Source organism: Thamnophis elegans, chromosome 2, assembly GCF_009769535.1.
Source record: "Thamnophis elegans isolate rThaEle1 chromosome 2, rThaEle1.pri, whole genome shotgun sequence".
Taxonomy (NCBI): Eukaryota; Metazoa; Chordata; class Lepidosauria; order Squamata; family Colubridae; genus Thamnophis; species Thamnophis elegans.
Genome location: NC_045542.1, coordinates 19,777,113 through 19,799,205, shown reverse-complemented (window position 1 = coordinate 19,799,205; position 22,093 = coordinate 19,777,113). Strand labels below are relative to the sequence as shown.

General features: G+C 38.9%; 2 protein-coding genes across 2 annotated transcripts in view; both read left to right on the top strand.

Moving 5' to 3' along the window:
- Positions 1-1,814: 1,814 nt before the first annotated feature.
- Positions 1,815-6,189, top strand: MFSD5 (major facilitator superfamily domain containing 5). Its single transcript, XM_032212066.1, has 2 exons — positions 1,815-1,916; positions 4,238-6,189. The coding sequence occupies exon 2, from the start codon at positions 4,287-4,289 to the stop codon at positions 5,643-5,645; it is 1,359 nt and encodes a 452-aa protein (XP_032067957.1). The 5' UTR covers positions 1,815-1,916; positions 4,238-4,286; the 3' UTR covers positions 5,646-6,189.
- Positions 6,190-13,885: 7,696 nt separating this feature from the next.
- ESPL1 (extra spindle pole bodies like 1, separase) overlaps positions 13,886-22,093 on the top strand; it is a 51,088-nt gene continuing 42,880 nt past the window's right edge. Inside the window, exons 1-5 of the mRNA XM_032238986.1 lie at positions 13,886-13,974; positions 16,077-16,166; positions 17,159-18,271; positions 18,772-18,876; positions 20,756-20,876. Of these exons, the coding sequence (XP_032094877.1) occupies positions 16,086-16,166; positions 17,159-18,271; positions 18,772-18,876; positions 20,756-20,876 (1,420 nt within the window). The 5' untranslated portion in view covers positions 13,886-13,974; positions 16,077-16,085. The remainder of the gene's footprint in view (positions 13,975-16,076; positions 16,167-17,158; positions 18,272-18,771; positions 18,877-20,755; positions 20,877-22,093) is intronic.

Sequence of the window (22,093 nt, the reverse complement as noted above, 5' to 3'; positions counted from 1 at the left end):
GAGTGCTCGGCTTATCAAGCACTTAAGATGCAATGGCTGGTAGCACAAGCAGATAACAATCAACAATAGTGAAGCATCAACACCCCAATCAACACTTAAAAAGCCACATATAATAGGCACCATATATTAAGAACAGCCGAAAGCACTCACTCTGCTAGAGACAATTTCCCTGAAATGGGCTCCAGCAAGTCCAAAATCTCGGAAGACAAAACCTCTTGTTCCGATGACCTGGCCGACCTAGATTGGATCCTGCAACATTATCCTAGGACACTTATATTCATTCGTACTAAACAATTGGTTATAAGTCAAGGATACCTGTACTGTGAAATCTCAATTTTTCAAAATTATTGTATACTTCTACTATAACCACAACAGAAGATTAAATTACAAAGTGCTAAATCCCCATTGGGTTTAATATACATGAAATATGAATTGCAATAATGGATCTATAGATATCACATTACCTATAACTATTCTGAACATAATTCAATTTCATATTTACTTCGTATATGGCTTTATTACTACGTTCATGCTTCTGATTCATTTTGAAATGCAGTACATTAATAACACTGAAAATAGAAAGTTACTTCAGTAGAGAAATAGCAATTCTGAAAATGAGAGATGATATCTTTATCCTGTGATAAAAGTCCATATTCAGCCACTCCTTTCTTATACAAAGAAAAAAAACAGCTACTTGTAGCTAAAATGTCTTGGTTTGTATAATACCTTGAACCACAAACTAGCGAACCACGTTCTAACCTAACATCATGTGAATCCACCGGCATTTTAGTTTATGGCTCAATGTTCAACTCTAGAATCATGGGTAAATTTCCAAAGCCACTATTGAGTTAACCATGGGTAAAGGTTATAATCATTGTTATGAAAGGTTCAGAAACAAAAGTTCTGTATTTTTTTAAGGTGCCCACTCTTCCTCTACTGTATTGAAATCAGCTGTCATGGATGACACACTTTTATGTGCTCAGTATCATTCATCGGGGACATAAACAGTAAATGTGATGACAGAGGGAAGAAAAGAGGTAGGGAGGGGGAGGAGAGAGGGAGAAGAAAGTGACAAATATGGTGTATGGAGAGCAGAAGAGCCAATAATTGTTTTTGGGAGTTGATGGTAAGATGAATTGATGTAAACATTTAATAACACAGTACGTTGGCTATGTAATAGTATACATGTGATTATATGTTATGAAAATGAAAAAATAAAAAACTTTATATACATACACAATACATACATACATACATACATACATACATACATACATACATATAAAACTGTAAATATATATAAAACTGTAAATGTGATCTTGGGCTATCAGAGTAGCACGTTTGAGGCATGTGCAGCAGAACTCCCAGAATTCCCTAGCCAGCTTGCTGGGTGGGGAATTCTGGGAGTTGAAATCCACCACACTTAAACTTGCCAAGCTTGAGAAACACTGTTCTAGAGAAACAAGCGAGCACAATAACTGCAGCAATTTCGGAACAAATGCAAAAAGAAAGAAAAGAAAGAAAGAACGAACGAAAGAAAACCCTGCAAAATTGCACTAATTGCAGAAAATATTTGCAATTCATTCCACTTCTACTGTCCCCTCAAAAGCGGTGAGGTTTCCCCCCTCCTCAGCATTACTTGGAGGGGATTTCCCCTCAAATAATAAAAAAGAGAAATGAAAAAAGTACACCAACGGACGCCGCTCTTCCCATGCTGCAAACGACACTCTCTTCCCCCCCCCCTCCCCAAGGCTCGAGCATCGTTGACTGGCAGGCTTTTGTCACGTGACCAACCAGGATGGCAGATCCTGGCGTGGGCCTGTTGCACGGCCAACCACTCCAGGCGGAACCGGAAGTAAAGAGTCCGCTGGCTGGGCTGGAAAGACGGCGCTGAGCTGTGCAAGCGAGTCGGGCAGGTGGGTTTCAAGGGGGAGAAAATGCGTCTTTTTAAAGCACGCGTGTCAAATGCTGGGAGGCCTGGTGTGGAAGAGTCCTGGGTGATCTAAAGGACCAAGGGAAAGGGAAAGGGTGGCGGAAACTGAGTAGGGAGGGGAAGAGGCGCATTGGTTTGGGGCTGGATTAACTTAATGCCCTCCAGATGCATAGGGCTGAGAGTTTCCTATGTTCCTAACTGGTGGCGGTGCTACCTGGACTTTAGGAATAGTGTAGCAGTTCAAACGTACCTGGGAGATCTTTGATTTGGAGCGAGGTGGGTGAATGGGAAGGCTTACAGTAGGAGAAGTAAGACAGAAGTGGAAGTAACATGTTGATTTCTCACGACCTGTACTGGGTATTGGTTTAAATAGCGAGGGTATTTCTCTGGGGGATAGTTTTAATGACAATACAGTTGGGGAAGATCGTTTCCTTCGTTCCTAACTGTACGATCCCTTTGCAGATTTTGTACTTGTAGAAAGTATAAGAAACTCGGGGCGTGGATGTATCAAATGCTGTATTTCTTTTTCGCCAGGCAAACCTGTTATTATGCTGAGTTGTCCTTGTTGGGCAGCACGTATTGAAACAACTCTTTTCAATATCATATAAATCTGTATTTTAGATTGTGATGTTAGAATTGTATAGTGTTAAATAGTGTCATTCAACAGGGTGGGTTGCTGCAAGCAATAATTTTCCCCATTTTAATATTAGAATTTTTCCCCAGAAATTCATATAGTTTACAGTTAATTGTTTGTTTGTGTGTTTGTTGGATTTATATGCTGCCCTTCTCCCAAAGGACTCAGGGCAGCGTACAACATTAAAAAAACACCACATATTACAAAAGTTAAAAAGGAAATTAGATAGAGTATCCAAAAACAAACCCAATTAATATTAACAAAACATTTTAAAAATTAGATTAAAAAATTGTAACCAGCGCCTTTTAAAAACTCATTGCAAAACCCAAGGATGCCCTCCTGGGTGTTATTTATGCCTAAATCTTGAGGTTTCTATTAATATCTGCAATTAATAGAAGTATTGTTTGGAGTTTAGCATGGCAGCTAAAAATGAAATCCTGCATTGTAGTGAGTTTGATGCAGAAACTGTGTTTCAAGATTGCGGCAATTATGTTACGGTACTTGAGTAGTTTGAGGTTTTAACATATCTCTCTCTGCTATGGAGTTATTTGAGACATCCTAATCATAGCCTCAGTAAAGTCTTCAGGAGACAGTATTGCAATCCAATGAATTACCTTACCAAACCGGTGGGGGAAGAGAGCTGTCTTGTCCAGCTGGTAGATCTTGTTTTCCACTGCTCATGTAGGAAGCACTGAAACAACATAAGGAGGATTTAATTCTAATATCCGCTAGTAACCTCAGTGTCATACCGCCTTGTCTTTCCATTGCAATTCTTGGCAGATGTGTGATGATTTCTTCATATTAGTTTTGACATTTTTGTTTCCAGTCTAACCTCCTTTTGGGGCTAATCTTTTTAATGTATAAGTAGATCATTTAAAAAGTTAAGCAAGATGAGACTTGGTTAGTAAGAAATTGTAGATATGAAGGCTATGCTTAGACGTGGACTTATTATATGTAATCCATGTAGTCATCAATGATTATCGTTCAATTTCAAGTAGCATTTACCTTTTATTTAGCTGATCTGTTTCACTCCCATGATTGGAGGTTATGAACAACACACCATAAAGATATATAACAGTGTGTTCTAAATGTGCAACTATTTGGAGGACAAAAGTTTCAAAACCAGGAGTGGACCACCAGTCTCTTTCAAGTCTTCAGAAAAGCTTTCTTTTCACCAAATTGTGAAAGATATAGAGAAAATGATGGGAGCAAAAGAAAAAACTAACTCTCTCAAAATACTGAAATGAGTCAGTAAAGCTGACCGGAAGGAGCTTTAGAATAACATAAAGTGCTTAGAATTATTTATTGCATGATATGGTGAAGACCACTAACTTGGGTGTCTTTGAAAGGGATTGGATCACTTCATGAAAGATGGGCCTCTTGAGGGCCATTAATCTTGAAGTCTAAATACTATCTAGATTAAAAGTAGCTTGCTTATAAATACTAATCGCAGGAAGGAATGCCAGGAGAAGGGCAAGTCTCCCATCTGCAAACCTCACAAACCTCTGCAAACCTCACAAACCTTGTGAGGTTTGCAGAGGAACCTGTTTGGCCATTGGGAGAAATAAAATGCTGGATTAAAATGAACCTTGGCTTTATTTAGCAACATGGTTTTTTTTTAATATTTACCTGTTTTAAATGTCCTTTGAATATCTCTTTTTCTCTTTCAGCTGTTCTGGGAATAGATCTTCAGAGATGCACAGGATGATTTGAAGCACCATGCTGATTGCTGCCTATGTCGCTTTTGCTTTGCTACTACTGATATGTTTGGGCTTGGAGTTCTCCGCCTGCCGCTCCAGGCTCACCAGCAGGTCTTTCTCCAACCCAGCCTTCTTGCGGTTCCAGCTAGATTATTATCAAGTTTATTTCTTGGCTCTCACAGCCGATTGGTTGCAAGGACCTTATCTTTACAAACTCTACCAGCATTATAACTTCTTGGAGGCCCAGATCACCATTATTTATGTTTGTGGCTTTGCGTCAAGTGTGCTGTTTGGGCTGGTTTCCAATTCCTTGGTTGATCGCTTGGGCCGAAAAAAGTCTTGCATCCTCTTCTCCTTGACTTACTCTGTCTGCTGCCTCACAAAGCTCTCCTGGGATTATTTTGTTCTAATTGTAGGAAGAATATTAGGAGGGCTGTCCACTGCTCTCCTGTTCTCTGCCTTTGAGGCATGGTACGTGCATGAGCATGTGGAGCGCCACGATTTCCCAGCCGAGTGGATTCCTGCCACCTTCTCCAAGGCTGCCTTCTGGAATAGTATAATTGCTATTGGAGCTGGTGTAGTAGCCAATATCTTTGCTGAATGGTTGGGATTTGGCCCAGTAGCTCCTTTCATGGTCTCTATTCCCTTTCTTGTGTTGGCTGGTACCTTGGTTATGAAGAACTGGGATGAGAATTATGGAAAGAAGAGGGCGCTGTCCAGAACTTGCACTGATGGCTTGAAATGCCTTCTCTCCGACCGCCGTGTCCTGCTTTTGGGGACTATTCAGGCCTTATTCGAAAGTGTCATCTATATCTTCATCTTCCTCTGGACTCCAGTCCTGGATCCCTACAACCCACCTCTAGGTATTGTCTTCTCCAGTTTCATGGCTGCCAGCATGGTTGGATCCTTACTCTACCGTGTGGCCACGTCCAAGAAATACCACCTCCAGCCCATGCACATCCTCTCTCTTTCAGTCCTAATGGTGTTTTTTTCACTCTTCATGCTGACTTTCTCAACCAATCCTGGGCAAGAGAACCCATCGGAGTCCTTCTTGGCCTTCCTGCTGATTGAGCTCTCATGTGGGCTCTACTTCCCTTCCATGGGCTTTCTCAGACAAAAAGTGATTCCTGAGAAGGATCAGGCAGGTGTGATGCATTGGTTCCGTGTTCCATTGAACCTACTGGCTTGCCTAGGGCTGCTCATCCTCCATGATAGTGACTATAAGACAGGCACCAGGAATATGTTCACCATCTGCTCTGTCATGATGGTAATGGCCCTCTTGGCTGTTGTAAGCCTCTTTACTGTTGTCCGAAACAATGCTGAGCTCAGGCTGCCCAGTTCATCTAGTCAGGCTGAGATATCTTCTCCTGAGCTCTGATTGAGAGAATGCCAATTGTCCATAATGTGTTACAGAGCCATTACTGTATATACAGAAGGAGTATGCAAAGAGAACACTGAGCATCTGCTAAGTCCTATGTGGACCTCTTCCACATAACCAGAGGAGTGAAGTGGATGCGCATCTAATTTTCTTCTTTTCAACAATGATGGAGGACATTAAGAACTTGGTTACATCTATGTCAAGCATAGCTTTTTTCCCCCTTCTCCTTTTCCCTCCACCTTGGAGTTTTGAATTCCAGTGGCTGCTTGGCTTCTGCTAGCCAAATGTGCAGATTGCTGTCTACTACTTCATCCTGAATTGATGGTGACAGACAATGGCTTACAAGGACAATGCGGGGTTTCTTTTCTTTTTCTTTTTTTTAAAGCAACAGTGAGGTTGATAGACATTGTCCAATATCAGTATTGAACTTGGTAGCCGGATCAGCTGTATTCTATAATCAGCAGTATCAGCCACATTCTATGATCTTCTGCTTTTTAAAAAAAATAACAATAAACTGAAATTAAACATAAAGCTTATCTCGAGTCAATTTTAATTTTGACAGTATATAGCCAGGTTTGGTGAAATATTTCGAAATGAAGGTGGAATATTTTGAAATTCTAAATTTAGACGTCACAAGGTTTTTATTGTATTTATATTGGTTTCACAATTTCCAGTATGGCAGTGATAAAGCATTGATCTTCCAATTTCCTATTTTACCCATTGTCTTAGCTTCTGTTTCAGTTTATGGTAAAGAGTGTGTAAATTAAGCATCTGTTCAATATTTTAATCATATCTGAACAGTAGAATTTTTAAAAAAATACCGAAACTCAAAAAGGAAAAAGACTGATAGTCTTAGATTTTGTTTTATAGTACATTTTGTTTCATTGTCTGTTCCAGCACTCAGCAACCAAAGTGTTTGCTCTTGTTGATCTCAGCATGATCCATAGCAAGGTATATGGAAACTGTAGTCAGATCTGGAGAATTTATCCAGAATTCATTTAACCAATAAATATGGTAGCAGCCATTAAACCCTGCACTTTATAATATTTAGATGATATTAACAATGTTCCTGCATTAGTGCATCTAGCTTGTAGATTTGTATCATTTAGCCAATGTTCCTTTGAATAATTATTATTTTTACCAAAAACTACAAGTAAGCAATACCTGCTACTTGAGAGAAAGCATTGTCCCTTCTCTGCATTTCATTAGAAAAAGTCCTCCGACAGTTGCATGCTGTATCTACATGGGAAGTAAATGTGTTTGCTTCTCTTAGTATCATTATGTCTGATAACAGGTATGCTAATATGGTAGCAGCTTTGTTTAACAGACACTGTAAGGTATATTTTAATGGGTAACACCTGAGCCATTTAATACAATAATTAGCATTTTTTTTACTAAACTGCAATTAAAGGAGCTATAGTTTTGCCTAAGGTGATAGATGATCTTCTCTGCTTTAGTTTTTGCCCTGCCCAGAATTAAAAGAATATTCAAGTGGCAAACAAAAGGCAAAACAATATGTTTTATTGTGTTTTTGTCCACTTTTTTAAGATCTCAGCTCTTACCTCTTTTTTCTTTTCTACCTGTCTCTTTTCTCCCAGTTCTTTTTAAAAACTTTATTTCAGGAGACAGCTTTTAAATCAACTGTTCCTTTTATAGCCAAGTGACAAGTAGTACATTTCTCAATGATTTCCTGTAATTTTTAACCAAACAGTTTCTGTTTCTTCAGTTTTTTGACAAGTTCTAACAATGTGAAACCAGAGTCCATTCAGGAAGAAGTTCATCAAATAGCTGTTAGGAACTGAACAGTTTTCAGTTGAAGTGTGGAAATTATAGAAATATCCAGAAATATCCAATCCAGAACCGTTGCTATTAACATTTCTTTTGGGTGAAAATGGAGAAACAAATAGTCAGAAGAGACAATTGTCTTTATTCACGACAAGAGATAGAGATAAAGTTGGAAAAAGAAAGTAAAGATACCGCAGTTAGTGTTGCTCTGTTTGGTAGCTGTTTTAGGTTTTTGTCTCTGTCTAGAGACCAGAAGAGAGAGTTAATCACAGATTAATTTTCTACCTGGTCCAGACAACATGAACAGCTAAACTTAAGATGAGGTGGGGAATGCTTGACTTGTTTAAAGTGCTCAACACTGTCAACCTAGGTTCTAGGTCTATTAGGCTTGTCAAAAAATTGGCTCTTGGAATTATGCCAAGATTATGTGTACCTGTATAAGCAAATTATAACCCTACAGAGGAACATTTAGAAAGCTTTGGTTCTGTTATATGGATCCCAACAATAACAAGGCTCCAGAACATGTTTTTCAGCAACTTATTACCAAATCCGGAGCCATTCATCATATGCTTTAAGATTTAATGGATGGGGTAATTTTGTCAAGAACTAGACAAAAGTCAATATGCTACTACTGTATACTGTTAGTTATCTATAGCACATTCATAACTAGAAAACAACGGTGACTATCTACTTGTCCAGTAGATAGTCTCCTATTCAGTTGCCTCGGGATAATTCTTAATCATAAGCAGACAATCAATAGTAGTTTATAACCCTCAGAGTAATTATTATATTCTTACCGTAGTGACATAAGAGTTACTGAACAAACTTTGCAAAACCACATAGAAGCTTTGTTTGCACAAAGTTTTGAGTAATTGTAACCTAGGTTAGGCTTTTTGAGGCTTAGCGTATTCTTACAAAACAACATAGTTAATTTTTGGCAGAGTGTCATGGATAGATGATATGGGAAACTAAATCATAATTACATTAATCATGGATAAGATTGCACAAACACTCCAATAGAAAAGCTGCTTTGATAAGAATCAGTAAACATGCTGCACTTATTACCATTCTGGTTTGACCCTTTGCTCCAGTTGTACCTTGGGAAAGTCCTACAATATATGGAGGTAATCCCAACAGAATCTTACATAGCTTACATTGCTCATCTTTATAATACACCCAATTAACTTATCTATATGCCAATCAACTTATGAATATGTAGAGTTGGGAGGAAAAAAAATACTTGATAAACTGGTCAGGCCACTTTCAGCCAAGTGTTATCACTTGTGGTATTTGTTTTGCATTTTGCATTAGTGTTAACACCCACAGATCACCCCATGTTAGTAGTGTTGGACTTGCTTTAATGCCGCATTTGAGCTCCACTTGTTAAGACATGATGACACAGTATTGCAGATTAAGAGTATATATTAAAGGTATCTCTGCAGTGATGTCATTTTACCAGTGTTCCAAGTGCTTTTACAAAGCAAAAACTTCCTTTTTATTCTGGAAGGGCTCCTTTTATTTATTATTGGTATTTCTATCCTGCTAAACTCCAAAATGGCTCTGAGACATGTTCATATCTATCTCCCTCATCCTCCCCCCCTCCTTCCCCCCCTCCCCCCTCTCTGATTGGGTTCTTTCAAATACAAAATGTCTGAAGCCCACCATTCTTCTTGCTAATTTCTTCATTCCTTGCCCTTCACAGAGGCACCTGCTCTATTTAGCACTACTAAAGATGTTCTCAACAATTTTTGTTTCCTTGGCAAAAGTGAAAAATACTGCAGTCAAGATCTGTTCTGGCTCTCTTGTAGCAGATAACTCCTTTGAACCCTTCTTTCCACTTGAAAATATTGAAATAATTGTTCTCTCTATAGTGAAAAAAAATCAGCTTAGAATATCTACCCACATTATCACTGAATATATCTAGATTTCTCATACCATAAAACTAAGATTATCTGAATCTCAAAGAATCTCATCTTAAAGATATTTGACATTCAGGTATTCTTATGATAGTAATCTTTCATATATTCAAATATTGAAGAATGGCATTAGACATGAACAAGCTAGATTTTTTAAAAATGCCATAATGCTTTGATGTTGTTAACTTCTATTTTATAAAATATCCAAATACTTTTTAGTGAAAGGGTAAATATTTACACATGCACTATAGCAGTGGTCTCCAACCTTGGCAAGTTTAAGACCTGTGGACTTCAACTCCCAGAGTTCCTCAGCCAGCAAAGCTGGCTGAGGAACTCTAGGAGTTGAAGTCCACAAGTCTTAAAGTTGCCAAGGTTGGAGACCACTGTTAACTATAGCATAAAACAATTAGTAAATTAAAATACCTGCCTAAATTCTATACTTTTTATAGTTTTAAATCTTTTGCCTCTTTTTCATTTAATGGATGTACATATACTATCTCTCTTTCTATCTTAATCATCTTCCTCTGCAGGTTGTCAATTAAAGTATGGACAATCTAATTCTGAAGTCTTCAAAGCAGTCCGCAATGAGCTATTGACATCTTCCTCCACTTCTGTTGGGGGAGCATCTATGTCCAACCTTTGGGATTATGATGAAATAACTGTTGGGCAGATCATGCATGACACAAAGGACTGAACCATAAGTACTTGTGTGTGGGGGGTCACAATACAAATAAACATGCTAAGAAGAAAAACTGACCATTCTAGACAAAAAAATAACCTATTTATCACTTCCTATGCTTATATCTGACTTTTTCATATATCCCCATTTACTATCATTGCTCCAACTACCTTGGACTTTCTCCCCCTCCCTCCCTATAAAGATTTACTTAGTAGTGATTGTCAAAAAATGCAGATTTAGAATTTGTGCTGCCTATCTTACCAACTATTTTGTTAACAAAGATGACCTTTCAGTGGAGCGATTTTGGAATAGTGCCTATTTATTCCCCATCCCCCAAAGTTTCACTAGTCCAAAACTATTGATCCTGACCTAAGTGCACTGATTCCTGTTACTTTTATTACAGAATATGGCATAGGATTCTGTGTAAATCCAAGCAATTGTGACTCATGCAATGTTGTAGTTAACAGACCAGAGGTGGGTTGCTACTGGTTTGCACCGGTTCAGGTGAACAGGTAGTGGAAATTGGGACTGGGTCGCCAAACCAGTAGCAACAGCAGGCTGGCCATGCCCCTGAACCAGTTCCCTAGTTGACGCTGTCGTTGCCAGCTTGGTTTTTAATCATTTTTTAATGTTTTGTGATGTGCAGAACAATTTACACTCAACTGTGCACATGTGTCAGCCTCTGCTTTGCTGCTTGCTTTCGGCTGCCATTGAAACTGGGAGTGGGGCATTGTACGTGGGTGGGGAAGTGTCGGCACAGGAGTAACTGTAAAAGGGAGGTGTTCTCACCATCTACTGCGCATGCTGCAGATAAGGGATTTGCCGCCATGGCCAACTGACTGGCATACCAGCCTGATGATGTTTTTTGAAGATGTCTCCCACATGACACCTGTGGGGTGTGCTGATTGGACTATGCGCTGAGGTTACCAGGGGGGAGGGGTTGGGTCACATATTGATATCTATGCTTATGCGCGCTTTTGCCTCAGACCTTGCTTTGCCTAGCTACTATCTACTCATGACCAGTAAAAGTACTCTTAATTCTGCAAAATGGAGTTGAGTGGTTTCTTTCTTGGTTACTGAGTGAAGCAGCCCTGACAACATGTGTGAAAAGTGTGCGCAACGAGCCGGCATTAACGCCGGCAGCAACCCACCCCTATAACAGACCATGGTTAAACATATTGGAGTCAAATTAACATGAACAGTAAGTGGATTGACTGCATCTTATTTTCGGAGGATAGGATATCAATTGGAGACAAGATTGCAGCATTCCCCAGCTAGGAATATTGAATGTTGTGATGAATCACAGGCAAAGAAAAATGTTATTTTGTATGGAAAACTACTGAGTAAGTTACATACACTCCCGTGCAAGGCTCCAGTCATGTGATCACCTTTTGTGACCTGACAAGCAAAGTCAATGGGAAAGCGAGATTCATTTAACAATTGTGTTTCTAATCTAACAACTGCAGTGATTTACTTAACAAATGTGGCAAGCAAAGTCGTAAAATGGGGCAAAACTCACTGAACAAATTTTTTGCCTCAATTGTGGTCATAAGTCGAGAATCCCCTGTGTTGTGTTTTTTTTTCAAAATGAAGGTCTCACTATATAGACTCATTTTATTAATTTAGGTTTTTAGCAATAGCAATTAGACTTATATACTGCTTCATAGGGCTTTCAGCCCTCTCTAAGCGGTTTACAGAGTCAGCATATCGCCACAGTCTGAGTCCTCATTTCACCCACCTCGGAGGGATGGAAGGCTGAGTCAACCTTGAGCCGGTGAGATTAGAACCGCTGAACTGCAGATAACAGTCAGCTGAAGTGGCCTGCAGTACTGCACCCTAAGCACTGTGCCACCTTGGCTCTTCCTGCATTTATCCTGCATTTATTTATTACTTCATGAGTAATTCAAGGTGGCAAACATATATGATACTCCTCCCTCCTATTTTCCTCACAACAATCATCCTGTGAGAGTGACTGGCCCAAAGTTATTCAGTCAAGGCAGAAGAAGAACTCAGTCTTCTGGTTTCTAGACCAATACCCTTGCCTTTACACCAAACTGGCTCATATATATATATGTAGTTCTTGATTTAACAGTTTGGTTAGTGACAATGGTACTGAAAAAAGTGACTTATGTCCACTTTAAATTTCCAGTTACCACCTTTGCAGCATCCCCTTGATCATGTGATCAAAATTAAGATGCTTGTCAACTGGTTCATATTTATGACTGTTGCTATGTCCTAGGATCAATGGGGAAGCCAGATTCACTTAACAACCAGGTTACTAACTTATCAACTGCAATGATTCACTTAACAAGTAAGGCAAGAAAGGTCTAAAATGGGGCTAAACTCACTTAACAACTGTCTCACTTAAGAACAGAAACTTTGGGCTCAATTGTGGTCGTATGTTGGGGAGTACTGCAGTTACATTACAGATTTCCTTCTGCTTTGTAGGTTAGGCTTTTGGTAATTATATGGCCACGTTTACCAGGGAGGATACCTCACTGAAAGCAGTGGTTTATCTGACATCATACAATTGCCTTAGAGTGAAGGCTGAGATCCATTAACCCCACTATGCACCCATATCTCCAGTTAAATGTATTTTGTGGGCATTGTAAACCCCAAAACTATATAGCTTGTTTGAAACTTCTTGTGACAAGATTCATGAAATGAGCCCCTGTTCTAGCATTCCAGCCTTATCATTCTAATTGAGAAAACAGCCTCCTTTTATCAGACCAAACAACTATATGCTGCTCTAATTCAAAGTGCCATAATAGTGGTATACCATACCACATACAGTCGTTGAGTAACGACCACAATTGAGCCCAAAATTTATGTTGTAAAGTGAGACATTTGTTATGTGAGTTTTGCCCCATTATACGACCTTTCTTGCTTCAGTGGTTAAGTGAAACACTGCAGTTGATAAGTTAGTAACCTGGCTGTTAAGTGAATCTGGCTTCCCCATTGACTTTGCTTGTCAGAAGGTTGCCAAAGGGGATCACACGATTCAAGGACACAGCAACGGTCATAAATATGAACCAGTTGCCAAGCATCTTAATTTTGATCACACGATCATGTGGATGCTGCAAAGGTCGTAAGTGTGAAAAATAGTCATAAGTCACTTTTTCCAGTAGTCACTATACAAATTCTTTAAAGTCGGGGATGACCTGTACTACATTTCACTTAGTGGGGCTTTGCCTCAAGAAAGTGTGCGTGCATATTTATACATTAAATCAGTGCTTCTCAACCTTGGCAAGCAAGGTGTGTGGACATTTAACACTCAGAATTCTAGGCTTATTTAAAAGTTGCCAAGGATGAGAAGCACTGTATAGTATTAAATGTTAAGGGAACATCCATAACTTTAACCTTAGACTGTCCACTGTTGATCTCACCCCATTCCTAAGAGGTCAGTAGGAGCGTGCATAAGCGCACCAGTGTGCTTAACGTCCCTGTCCTATTTTCCTCATTTATTTGTACCCATTTCCTGTGTTCTTATTCATGTTTATTCTTATCCCTGTTATCTTGTACATGAGTGACAAGCTAAATAAATAAATCAATTAAATAAGTTTGACTAACAGCTTGTAAAAAATTATATTTAAAACAAAATTATTAGCCATTTACTCAAGTCATACACGGTAGGGAAACCCAAATAAGATAGACAGCAGGTGCCCTACTTAAGGATGGCAATCGGGGGTAAGAACTGCTAGCATTCAAACGCTACTTGCCTCCTGCCTACATAAGTTAATTGAAGGCTTGTCGCGGCAACTCCCGTGCGAATTTCCGGAAGGCAATGGGCGGGGAGGAAATGGGCGGAGCTACGCTGCCGCTTTTGTGATTGGTCGCCATTGTCGATTTGAACGGGGCGCGGGGCCGAGTCTGTTCTTGTTTCAGCTGCCGGTCGTGGCTGCTTTAGAGAGCAAGAGGCCGGTTGCGAGGAAAGACTTTCTGGCGGCGGGTAGGCTGAGTTTGGGGGGGGGGGCGATGGGTATGTGGGTGCTCTTCTCACTGGGCGCTCGGGAGTAGTCAGAAATCATGCGGGAGATCCCCGGAACAGCTACCGTGTACTATATTTATCACTCATATTTTCCCAATAGTGGCCTTGGACCATAACTCCCATACAGTCTTTCCCGTCCGGCGTAATGCTAACGTTGAATTATGCCCACTCTTCTGAAGGAAACTTCAGACCAGTTATTCGAAAAAGCAATATCTGCTATTTTTTTGATAAAGTGGGAGGGAAGCTATAAACGCTTTTGGCCAGTCGTGTTTGTTACACGCTCTAAATGCAAATTTTGCAATGCGCTGAAGTAAGGTACGATTACCTTTATTGTCATTTTTTACTGTGAGCACTCTGGCACACATTAAAAATGAAATTCTGTTGCTCACTCTTAATACAAACACACATACATACACACACCATATATAACATACACATGATATAGACGTATACACATACACATACATGCTATATGTTATATACATACACACACACACACACACACAAACACATAATAGAATTCTTTATTGGCCAAGTGTGATTGGACACACAAGTAATTTGTCTTTGGTGTATATGCTCTCAGTGTACAGAGCATATACACCAAAGACAAATACCGTGTGTGTGCACACACTACATTACATTACAAATTGGTCAAGTCTATATTTAATCTAGTACACTAGAGGGTGTTTAAAGAAGCCAGTGATGCTTCTAAACTGTTCTTTAAGTTGAGATAGGTTCATTGGGCTTGGGACAAGTTTTGTATATGGAGAGAAAATGTCTTTAATTGAACTTTCTGAGTATTCACAAAATAGATGTTCTATGAGTTAACTCCTTCACACTTTTTGTGGTATATTGGGCTCCTGTTATCAGGAGATATAGGCAGAATAAGATAACCGCGACAGAGAGAGACTTTTTTTTTTAAGACTAAGGGGTTGGAGCATCTACCACAAGAGTCCTTCGGGATTGGGCGGCATACAAATCTATTAAAATTGACAAATTGAAAATAATATTTGGAAGCTGAGTGAGAAGGCAACTCCCTGATTCAGTGAATTAGGAGGAGGTTGTAGTTCAGCGTAATCACACTTTCCACAACTTACTGTTATACTCAATCTCAATAAAAGTTTTATCCTTCCTGTCAGTTGATTTCTTGGACAGGTCTACCTTGTAGTGCTAATAAGAGTTGGTGGCTTAAATTGTACATTTGCAATTAACTGATTGTATGATACTTTACTAAAATACCTCATGTAATTTGCAATTTAGGGGGGGGGGAGGAGTCCAGAGTGACAGTGAAAGAATGCAATATTGATAGATTCCATATAAAGTGAGATGAGCCTGAATCACTTTGTGAAATCTGAATACAACTTAATAGCAATATATTGAATGAAGTGGGACAAAACAAAATGCATCCAAAAGTGTGAGATAAGCTTAAGCTGATGCATTTGCAGCTTTTTAAAAAAGTATGGCACAACAATCAAATATGACAAGTATAGTTTTACTATATCTCCACAATCTAAAGTTTTTCCAGGTGTTCATATTGTATAATATTTGCATTTTAAACTGTCCCTCATTCCAGGTTGTCTCCTAGAGGCTCAGGTGGAAAAGTTATTTGTGTTCAGAATAATAAATGAGAATTAAGAAGAAAATCTATAGGAAAGGGAACCAGATATAAGAGTGTGTGTCAGATTTTTATGCTTTTGACTTGCATAGGTTTTTATGACTTATGAAATTACTACCATTCTACTTTTGGGAGGAAGATCATCTTTTGTTTTTATTCCTTCCTCAATAACCCAGATAGGTTGGGCTGAAAAAAACTGACTAGCCTAGGACACCTAGTGAATTCCATGGTAAAAAGCTTGACCAAACTTCTAATACAGTTATGGATATTAGAGTTGAATGTAAAGCTTGCTGCTATGGTCTGATAGGAAACCATATAATACAGAAAAATTATAGCTACTGAAAATTGTGGCAAGGTACAGGTGGGAGGTATAGCAAAGCATTAAGAGGCCCAATGAGGCTTGGCAGGATCTATGGGCTAAATGTATATACATATTTTCTTTTTTCAGGCATGCAAAATGAAGTTCCTTAAAAATGTGGATTTTGTGGCACAGACTAATACTCCGCAAGAAACTCTGACTTTGTTATCACTGCTGAAGGTAAGAAATCTGCATGGAGTGTTGCTATCGAATGATTTAAAAAAAAACAATTAAATGCATCTAAGGATGGCAGATCTGAAATGCCTGTTAATAATAACTAAATGTTATTGTATTATCTTTAATTCTGCTTAGAATAGACTGAAAACATTTTGAATCTTAACCATTCGCTGTAGACCCAGAAATCTTATGTCCTGGCTTCTGGAATGGACTGTTCCTTCAATTACATCTATCGATTGCATAAAAGTTTAGAAGGCCTTAAAACACTGCAAAGGACCTTTAGGAAATATTTGTGTGTCCTTTATACAGTATAGGTTTCTTTAATGTTATGTTTTATATTGATTGTATATTGTTGCTGTTATTAGCATTGTACTGCATTGTTTTCCTTGTAGTAAAAATTTACTCTCATCTGTGAGCATCAGTCACTAATTTTCTTGCAGGCTTTTTAACAAACTGCTTGCTCAAAACTGCTGGAAATAGATATCTAAGTAAATTCTGTAGGGCAGGAATAGAAAATTGGACTGCAGGATGTTAATCTTTCCTTAAACTGGGGTATGTGGTTGTTGGCAATTCCCAGAGTTCTCAATCAACATAAGCATTGTATGGGAATGATGGTGGTTGTGGTATAATTGGAGTTCTCTAGCCCAGTGTTTTTCAACCTTTTTTGTGCAAAGGCACACTTTTTTCATGAAAAAAATCACGAGGCACACCACCATTAGAAAATGTTAAAAAATTTTAACTCTGTGCCTATATTGACTATATATAAAGTGTTTTTCCCACGGCACACCTTATACTATGTCACGGCACACTAGTGTGCCGCGGCACAGTGGTTGAAAAACACTGCTCTAGCCTTCTCATACCTGCCTTACAGGCTGTAGGTTTTGCCAAATAATAGGAGGACATCTGGAGATCACCAAGGTAGAAAAGATACTCTGGATGATTGTTTGTTTTAAAAAGAAGGCTGCCTTATTAGATATAAGCTTTTCTAATTACAGGAATACCTCATATGTGGGCCTAAAAATGCAGACTGTCCGAAAGAAGCTTCCATGCAAACATCAGCATGTGATCGGATCCTTCGGGCTTGCATCTACAGGTTTGGAGAAGGCTTGGACTGCCCAGGTCATTTAAAAAGCCTCCAGGCCCTAGCTGACATGGCTTATCATGGCTATGTATCTGCAAGACGTCAATATGTTCCTCTCTATTTGGAAAGGCTACTTTACCACTTGCTACGGGGAGCGGCTGCTAATGGTCCATCTGATATTTGCCTGAGGTTTGCTGACCTTCTCTATGCTGATCTGTTGAAACACCAGCCTCCCCAAGTGCCTGTTGATGACTATGCCTCTATTGCCAAAAGTACATTTAGTGTGCTGTGGAAGACCACAGACACTGTGGCCAAAATGGAAAAAATGCCTGTTGAATTTAAGCTTGCACTCTCCACCCAGCTACAAGCAGTGCGGTTTTTAATGCTCTTGGAGCATAACTCCCCTACCGTTTTGCTCCAGGAACCTCCATTCTTTACCTCCATGGTGGCCCGGCATGCTTCTGCTGCCGCTGTTTCTTTTGAGGCCTGGTGCAGCCCTCTGAAGAAGGAAGAAGCCTGTTTTCTCAATGAGCAGCTTTTCCATCACTTGGTGGCAGCCATTTTGGAAAAGAATGGTGTAAATGAACCTTTGCCCTTCCAGGACTGCCTCTGTATCTTTGAGCTTATGGTGGTAAGAGTACGTTACCTCTGCAAAACTGGCTGTTTCAGACAGAGTAAAGAAGTTATTCAGCAGTCTAAAGTCTTCTTGAGAAAATCCAACGAGTCCCATTGCTTAAGACTCACTTTAGACATTCTCTTTGCTGGTGTTGAACTGAATAAAGCACTGTTAGTTCCCGAAAGTCCTGTAGGTCCCTTTTTTAAGCAAGCCACAGAAGCTCTGAACTATTCTGTGGGTGCTCAAGAACCTCTCCTTAAAGTGTTGGCTGAAAGTGGCCAGTTGCTTGTAACTCCTTTATATGAGCGTGCAAAAAAAGATAAACAGGTGACTTTTGAGTTGGATGATATCCTGAGGATTTCTACATTCATGGAAAGTTATTTCAGGCTGCTGTGCAAGCTGCTAGATATGGTAAGTAAAGCTGCTGTTTAATTCTTTTGGTTGAAATTCATGCTGCATTTCTGCAAATTTACGTGATTTAGATAGAAGCCAATTTTTCAAAATGGCTTTATTTTGGAATGGATGGATCTGGAACATTACTAGGTTAAAGGTGTGGTGATGGAGAGGAAAAAGTGTTGACGCTTTATTAATTTCCTGTCCCGAGGTCTAGAAAATTAGCTTTAAAAACAGAACCTATTGCAGTTGGTGCATACATCTGAGATTCACTCATAACTGCAATCCTCATATTTAAGCTTTTTTTCCAGAAAGATGTAATTTGGCAAATGTCATATTGGGGGAAAAAAAGAAGAATGGGAGTTAAATCAGTGACCTGTACTTTTTCTGGATTATAAGTTCAGAAAATTCAATAATTAGAGTACCATATTTTTAAAAAATTGATATAATATTTCTGGATGGGGGATTCTGTTAATTAAAATATGAATTATCTTTTTCATTTCCTTTTACTTCCATAGGTTCCAAGAGATAATGTGAACCAGCAACAAGTTCTGGTGAAGCTATTATATCATTACTTCCAATTATACACAACTGTGGTGTATGATTCTTTTCAGACGCTTCCGGTAAGGCAAATTCAGGAGTTGCCTTGGTCTAGTGAAATCTAGAATAGCAAAATTCCAGCCTGGCTGGGTTTTTCACCTTTGGGGAAAATACCTTTGCACAGAAAAAATAGATGCATGACACTATAAAGCAGGAGTGTCCAAACTTTTCTGGTTTTTGGTGGGCCATACTTGGTGAGGTGAAAATGTGTGGGGCCGACCATTCAGCCTGACATTCTTTGAACCATTAACATTAAATGCAAATGAACTATTTTATGAAAGACTAAACAAATAACTGGTGGAGAGAAGAGGCTGCGGGCCACTCAAAATTTGAAAACGGGCTGCAATTGGCCCATGGGCCGGACTTTGGACATGCCTGCTATAAAGCCACCAAATGGGCTAATATAATGCAAAACACAGGTATGTGTTTCTTTTCATGCTGGCTCAGAGCAGAGACAGTGCCTGCCTTGCCTCTTTTTATTGTCTACCTTCTCTGATGGGCAGCAAGGCTTTCTGTTGTGATCACAGCAGGTACTGGTAAAACAGGATCTTTGATTGCAAATAGAATTTAAGTATATTCTAATTAACGTGTTGAACTATTCCTCAGATTTTTCTGTAATTTACAGTTTTGGATTTGAAAGAAGTAATTTAGAGATAGGTTTACTGGCAGGAACTTGATGTCTGCCCATTTACTTAACAGTATGTGTTTTTGGTAACATCTAATGCTCCCATTTTGATATGGCAAATGTAGTTCTGTGATTCCAATTAAAAATTAATGACAATAGTATTCCTATTGTTACTGCTGGCCTCCCCACTTTAAAAATGGTTTTCTTTGATATGCCTGATTCAGTTCTTTTCAAATGATATTTGTTACATTATCTAGGTTCGGAAAACAATAGATTCTATATTTACCATATTTTTCGGAGTATAAGACACACCTTTTTCCCTCAAAAAAGAGGCTGAAAATCTGGGTGCGTCTTATACACTGAATACAGCATTTTTTTGCCTCCAGAAACCCCACCCAAAATGGCCATGCATAGCCTCTAGGAAGCTTTTAGAGAGCTGCTTGGGGCTGGGGAGGGCAGAAATGAGCAAAAAATGACCCATTTTTTAGCACTCTATAAGCTTTCTAAAGGCTATCCATGCCCTTTTTTTAAACAAAAAACGGGCCCATTTTTGCAAAAAAAAAAAAACCAGGCCATTTTTTGCTCGTTTTTGTCTCCCACAGCCCTCCAGGAGCACTCTGCAAGCTCCCTAAAGGCTATTCATGCCTTTTTTGTAGGGAAAAACGGGCCCATTTTTGTGAAAAACAGGTCGTTTTGGGGAGGTTTGCAGAGTGTAAAAACTTTTTTTTCCTCTTCAAAACCTTGCTGCGTCTTATACTCCAGTGTGGCTTATACTCCGAAAAATACAGTAATTGCCTTATTATAGTTGTTCAGCATACATGTTTATATCTGAGTAAATAGACCACCACAACATCCCGCTACAGTTTTGTTTATGGTTTGTTTCGAATGAGAATAAATCATTTTTAAAGAAGGCTAACCCAATCACAGAATAAAAACAGAATGGAATTGGCCTAAGAGTGAAAGGAGAAAAGTCTGAATCTATTACATACTTATTCAGTGTCCTTAATGATAACACATGCAAGATGTTAGAATGTTCTAATGTGATTTTCTTCCCTTTTCCTTCCCTTCCTCCCTTTTAAATTTTCTAATGATAATAGTAAAATTCAGGTGAAAATTTACATTTGATTCCAAGCTAACTGCCCTTGAATACTCAATACTGATTGCAAAGATAATTGACATGGCAGTCCATAATTAGTCATAAATGTTCTGCAGAGTCACTTTAGTTTTGGAAGTTTTATTCTTGTTTCTCATCCTAAAACGTACGTATTAACTCACAGGGATTGGATTTTTGTGGACTGCCACAGTTATTAGCATCTTTTCAAAAGATTGTTACCCGAATGCTAGAAATGCTGGAAGGACTTCCTAAAACAGAACAGGACGAATATCTGGATCTCTCAGGTTAGTGCTTGGAGTAAGTTGCTTATATTTCTGGTTATCAGTAAATAGGAGGCAGATAGGGCACTGTATTGATTTTTTAGTAGACACAAATAAAAAATAATAAAAGTGTTGTAAATAAAATGTTTTTCAATTATATTGTTGTAAGAAATATCCATCTGGTTCAGTTCCAAGTGCGGAGGAAGACACTGGAAACATAGAGGCTGATTGGAAAGATGGTTTATTGATGGACAGGACCACATGGATTTCAGGTCTTGGGCAGCTGGACACATGGAGTGGAGAATGAGGGTTATTTATATCCTCTCTCGGGCCTTGCCCTTGAGCATCCTGTTCCTGTGGCAAGGGCATGTATTCTATTGGTTGCTGTCAGACTCCCACGGGACCATGTGGGGTCATGCTTGTCTTGAAGTCAAGTTTGGTTGAAATGTGCTGATGCACTGAAGGGGCTGAGGGCTAATCCTACCTTTGTTCAGACCTTGCTGCTGGGAGTAATGGATTACCAAATCTGCATTTCTAAAGGCTGGCCTCAGTTTAGTATCTGCTTGGGGTCAGGGAACTAAAGCTCTGAGTTTCTGTCTTTAGAAACATATTTCTCCTTTAGGGAAAATATAACATTCTGCCTTTTTAATATTTCCTAAAATATTTCATTCTTCTAAGACGGGTGGGTGCTAATTTTCTACAATATGTTGCCCCAATTATTTCATAACTAGGAAAAATATATCTTGTTCTTATTACAAGCATAACAAGCTAGATGTTCTAACTAGGAAACTTATTTTATTCTCTCTTCCCCACTCTTACAATATTTCATCATAAAATGCAAGCCCTTAACTCCCTACCAACACATTTATCTTGGCACCTCAGCTCTTAATTTCATGCCCTTGTCCTCTTGAAAGCAAATAATAATAAGCAATCTAGATCCTTAGAGAACTGTAAATTACTGTTGAGGATGAATAGCATCTTGAGTTGGTCAGTCAATGATTTGTTCATGCACAGGCTACAATATAACTTAATAAATAATCATATTCATTGCAAATATGCAAACTGTTTTCAGAGCTAGTTTCGCTAGTCACAAGTAACACTTTAATACCACTTTAGTTTATTACTTAAAAAAAACAGTTGAGAATTTTATTCTTCTGACCAAAAGAAAAAAGCTCCTAGCTTGGTTGTCTCAAAGAAGCTTTTTTCAAGAGGCAACTGAACTTTCTTGTTTTTCTTTGAAG